Raw genomic sequence first — 5,356 nt, 5'->3', positions numbered from 1 at the left:
TCATTGGTTGTTCAGTGTTAACCAAAGAAAGGTTTAATTTTTTTTAAAAGAAGCCCAGAAACAACTATCAAAAAACTCAAATACTAACAATATATGACGTTAGCTTACAGTATATGTAGCTAAAAGTCAAAGGATATCCCAAGGTTAGCCCCCCAAAAATCTAAAGAAAAACAGAAGTATAATGTAAATACTGCTGTTAATGTGAACCAATGGTTGCTTTTGCTCAAAGTAAACAATCATCATGACTTATTTAGCCCAAATGTATCTAAAGGTTAGCCCGTTCACTATTAAGATTAAATATTATCGTGTGGTATTTTCAGCTGTTTTGTAGCTCATCTGTATTTTTGGGCGTTTTCACAAAAAGATCACAGAAAAATATTGACTTAACGTCGGAGTTACAGTTTGTGAAAAGCTAGATGTCGTCCAAATATTAGCTCACATTTGGCCGAGGGTCAAACAAATGTTGGTACAAACAGTAAAAGTGCTCTAATGCCTTTTCAAAAATGTGGTTTAATATCAGCAGAGGTTTAAAATGGGTGGTGGGTCAAATGATTCAATAAAAGTGATCTAAAAGTGATTCCGAATTGTCTCCGTCATATTTCACTGCGACAGAACATAAAAAACACTACTTTCTTATAACGTTCATAAAACAAAAATATGAGTTTAATCGTCTTAAAGCGCTGTTCCTGCGGCAGCCGACTATAAACCTCAGCCTTTATTAACTCCAGTAGATCACATATGTCTGAGAGTTGTAATGTATTATTCTGTGGGATAAAAGATTAAAATGGCCATGAAAGGTAATTTTCCCTGGGTTAAAAGTGGGTCTAATATTCAGACGAAACTGGGATCTCGCCTCACGTTCCTCTGCAGCCTCGTCTCTCTGCAGTCGCTGCGTTTGCTGCCGTTGAATAATGGAAAAACGCGGCTCTTTGTCTGCTCATCTGCTGCTCCTCCGTTGACGCCCCCTGCTGTGGAGTGATTCACATGAAACCAGAGTCTGATTAAACCGTACATTTGACGTGAAGTTTAAAGTTTTTGGGGTTTTTTTTCCCTGTAGGAAATGCATTAATTAAAGAGGGATTTATGTTGTTATAGCAGCTGCTAATGAAGCCAGAAAAAGTTTAGGCTCTGAGTTAAGATTTATTTTATCTATTTTATAGTACTAGCTTAAAACGAGTTTAAACACTTAACTAAAGAATTACCAAGTAAAAATATCTGAAACACAAGTTTTGTGTTAAAAGAGTTGAATTTAAAACTAAACTACTTTATTTCATGAAGAAAATTTACACTAAGACTCACAAAAAGTATATACAGTATAATGAAATATAATAATATTCTAGTTTAAATTGACTAAAAATGTACTCCTGTTTAGTTGAAGACAACGCTGATATACTGGCAGGAATTGAAGAAAGACACAAAGATCTTCTTCAACAGCTCTGATTATCTTTTCTTAGTTTTAATAACCGTCTGCTGCCACCTAGTGGAAGAGGGTGTAATTGCTCTGCCTGACACACATGGACAAACAAAGCATCGATCACTGCCTTAATCTTTAAAAGTTAAGAAGTTTTATTTTTAGATTTGACTTAAACAAACTTCGTAAAGTAGATTAGCGGCTACCGTGACCATAGCTGAACTCCAAAATTGATTTTCTTCATGGACTTCATGGACATTGAAGCCGTGAGCCTTTTTGTGGACTTATTCTTATCACCAAAGTTAAAACCACGTTATTAACGATCCTTTATCGGGATTTACCTCGACGTCCAAATCCGACGACGACCCCTGAAGATGGGCTCTGGTGCAGGGGGCGACGATAAAGACGGCAGAGAGAGAGAAGCCTGTGTTTGTGTTTGTTTCAGTCTGGTCTTCAAAGTGTGGCCGGACCTGTCACTGCAGCGTGTCCTTGTCAGCGTTATTTACCTGAACCAAATTAGATGGAGTGAGGAGACGTTCTGCAGAGTGATGGGAGAAAATGGGCAGAGTGCTGATAAGCTGAGGAGTCATTAGAGCCTGCTCTCTGTGGAAGTCTGCGGCAGAATAAAGAATCAGGAGAGAGGCCTGGACTTTGGTTTGGAGGGAGTTGAAAAAACAGAACAAAACAAACAGACAAAAAAAAAACTGCTTTCTTCATGGTTTTAGTTTTTTTCCAACTGATTTTTGGCTTAATCCAGTGCTTCTCAAATAGAGGGGCGGGCCCCCCGGGGTGTCGGGGGGGTAGGGGTTTGAGGGGCATCCAATGGAATATGGCACGATGGACATCAGTGTATCACTGCTGTAATGATTGAGTGATAACAAGCCTCCAGTCACTAGGTGGCAGCAACTCCTACAGTGGTTTGTACAGATAAAAAATATACATGTTACCAGGTTCTCAGTTGTATTTCAGTTCACGGGGGTGGGGGTCAGAGGGGGGGCGTGAAAACATTTTTGTCCACAAGGGGTGGGGGGGGCATGACAGAAAATAATTGAGAACCTCTGACTTGATCCAATGTTTTTTTGATTTGTGTTTCCCATCAGGAGGAGCCGATCCAGGGCTTCAAGGTCGGCGACTACCTGGACTTTATGGAAGGACTGGAGAGGAGGTACAGAGATGTGGTTCTCACCGACATGAGGACAGTACCAGACAACGTCAGTTAGACCACGAACAGGTACCGATGTGAACTCTCTCTGCCGCTCACACACACACCCTCTGGGTTTCTTGGCCCACATTCCCGGGAAAGTTTTCTCTTACCTCGCGGGCATCAGGGAGGCTCCGTCGATACGCAGATGACGCCAGGAACTGAAAAGTTGTTGAAAGTTTTGTACAGAGAGACATTAACTAACAAGACAAACAAAAATACTTCCAAATCAGCAGTGAACTCTTACTTAAGAAATGAAAGGTCAGACGTGACGCTCTCTTTAGTCTCAGAATAACGAGCAGAAAAAAAAACGCCGCTGATAAAGAGCTGCTTTATCTGTATGAAGAGTTTGATCCAAATATTCCGCGTCAATGCAATAAAAGAAGCTTTTGTACTGAAGACGTCCATTATGTCTGTTATCAGAAACATCGGCCTGTAGTTTAGGATTTAACACCTAATCCCAGAAACATCACTCTGCCGCCGTGTAATCCACAGATTAACGTCCTCCTCCGCACAGAGAGAATCAATGTTTACATCTTAATGAGGATCAAACTGAGACGGAGGAGGAAAAACACCAGACCTCACTGTCACCGTCGGTTCAGATGTAGGCAGCCATCCATACATCCATCCATACATACTCCCAGTCCATCCTCCCAGTCCATCCATCCATCCATCCATCCATCCTCCCAGTCCATCCATCATCCAGTCCATCCATCCTCCCAGTCCATCCATCCATCATCCAGTCCATCCATCCTCCCAGTCCATCCATCATCCAGTCCACCCACTTATCCATCCATCCTCCTAGTCCATCCTCCTAGTCCATCCATCCATCCATACTCCCCGTCCATCCATCCATCCATCCATCCATACTCCCCGTCCATCCATCCATCCATCCATCCATACATCCATACTCCCAGTCCATCCATCCATCCTCCCATCCATCCATCCTCCCAGTCCATCCTCCCAGTCCATCCATCATCCAGTACACCCATTTATCCATCCATCCTCCTAGTAGTCCATCCTCCTAGTCCATCCATCCATCCATCCTCCCAGTCCATCCATCCATCATCCAGTCCATCCATCCTCCCAGTCCATCCATCCATTCTCCCTCCCTGTCCATCCATCCATCCTCCTAGTCCATCCATCATCCAGTCCATCCATCATCCATCCGTCCATCCATCTTTCAGTTTATCAGACGACACCTATTTGCAGTTCTGACCTTGTGTAATAAATGGATCTGAACGTTTCTCTCAGACGTCTGTAGAAAAGTCAGGCTGATTCTAACGCCTTTTATTTTTCTTTAACTTTCTCACACTGTCCTCAAAGCTTTAAGAGATTTCGGTCTGAAGTTGTCGTTCTCGTCGAGTGTTTTATGATGTCAGGCTGGTGAATTAGCTTCACATTCAGAGGACGTCACACCACGGATCACAACAAATCTACATTTGTGCCTGTTGGACTCAGTTGGACTGGAGGCAGGAAAATATTTAAGTTGAAGTTTTTGTCCCGTTTTCTGATGGATTCTCGTCCCGTCTCCAACCAGACGAGGCTGTTGGCTCTGATTTTTCAGATGGAATACGATATGAGTCATCGTCGGGGCCGCGGCTGACACTTGAAGAAGAGAGTTCTGTCTGTGTTTTCTCTCATTTCATCAGCGCGGTCTGTGTGGATGCTGCCTCTCTCTGGTGGAGGAGGCTGTGAGATTGATGCAGTGGCAGGAGACAGTGGCGGCTTTTAATCTGTCAGAGCTGCACTCATCTCCAAGTTCTTTCTCTTCTCCAGGACGCAGACACAGAAGGAGTTCACTTTCCCTCTGCTGCTGCTGCTGCTGCTGCTGAGAGATGGATGAGCGACATCTGACCTGGTTCTATAACAGATGTCTGCAGAGTGTGGTCCAGACTGAGGGGCAGGGACCGTGAACCAGTCTGACATCAGACAAAGTCAGGAGTTCTGCTCCTATTAATTGTAGATTTGACAATCAAACTGCCGTGGTGACAGGATGTTTGAATGGAAGTCAATCCTTGTGGGTTCATCGTGGCGTTCCGTGTACGTCCTCGTTTGAGTCCCGTCTGCTCCCTCTCCTGGCAGAACGTGACATCTCGTCCGTTCCCTCCCGCTCTGTCCTATTCCAGTCTGGTCCACGTGTGTTTCTTTGGGCTGTTTTGCAGCCTTTAGACTGATTGCGTGGAAACGAACTCTCTGACTCCTGACGTTCCTCGGTGCGTGTGTCTGAAGACCCAGGATGAAAGTGAGGTTCAGCTGTAATTGCTGCTCCTGCTTTAACTCCACGTCCAGGTTGATAATAGAAATGGATTTTCTTCTTTCTAAGTCCCTCAAATCCCTCGATGCTTTTCTTTCATTCCTTCTATTTTTTTTTTTTTTTCATCTTACCAACCAGCTGTGAATAATAAACGGAGCTGTCACTCAAAACTTTTCGGTCTAATTCGCTAATTAAAAAAAATAGTTTTTGCCTGATAACTTGGAAATATTGGGCCGTACCAGAGCTGATTTATACGGAGGAATCAACCTGGATCAACACGTTTTTATATATATATATATATTCTGTAATATTTAAAATGACTGCTCTTCAAAACAGCAGGGATTAGCTCCTCACCCTGTATTAGCTTTGACAGTAATTAGTGGAAGATTAGCCGAGACGGAGTCAATTTGACTCATTTAGTCTCTGCTAAGTTACCAGAGGAGAATCAAATGGAATCTCTGACCAGAGTCTGCTCGTCACCCAGACG

The 5,356-nt window shown here is 43.2% G+C and overlaps 1 protein-coding gene across 1 annotated transcript in view; it reads left to right on the top strand.

The window, feature by feature from the left end:
* tbc1d32 (TBC1 domain family, member 32) overlaps positions 1 to 5,035 on the top strand; it is a 41,328-nt gene extending 36,293 nt beyond the window's left edge. The window contains exons 35-36 of the mRNA XM_008313375.3: positions 2,512 to 2,642; positions 4,392 to 5,035. Coding sequence (XP_008311597.1) covers positions 2,512 to 2,631 — 120 coding nt within the window. The 3' untranslated portion in view covers positions 2,632 to 2,642; positions 4,392 to 5,035. The remainder of the gene's footprint in view (positions 1 to 2,511; positions 2,643 to 4,391) is intronic.
* Positions 5,036 to 5,356: the final 321 nt, after the last annotated feature.

The sequence above is a fragment of the Cynoglossus semilaevis genome, chromosome 7 (genome assembly GCF_000523025.1).
Source record: "Cynoglossus semilaevis isolate Cse_v1.0 chromosome 7, Cse_v1.0, whole genome shotgun sequence".
Classification (NCBI taxonomy): Eukaryota; Metazoa; Chordata; class Actinopteri; order Pleuronectiformes; family Cynoglossidae; genus Cynoglossus; species Cynoglossus semilaevis.
The sequence above is the reverse complement of the archived record's forward strand: the minus strand, read 5'-3'. Positions and strand labels throughout refer to the sequence as shown.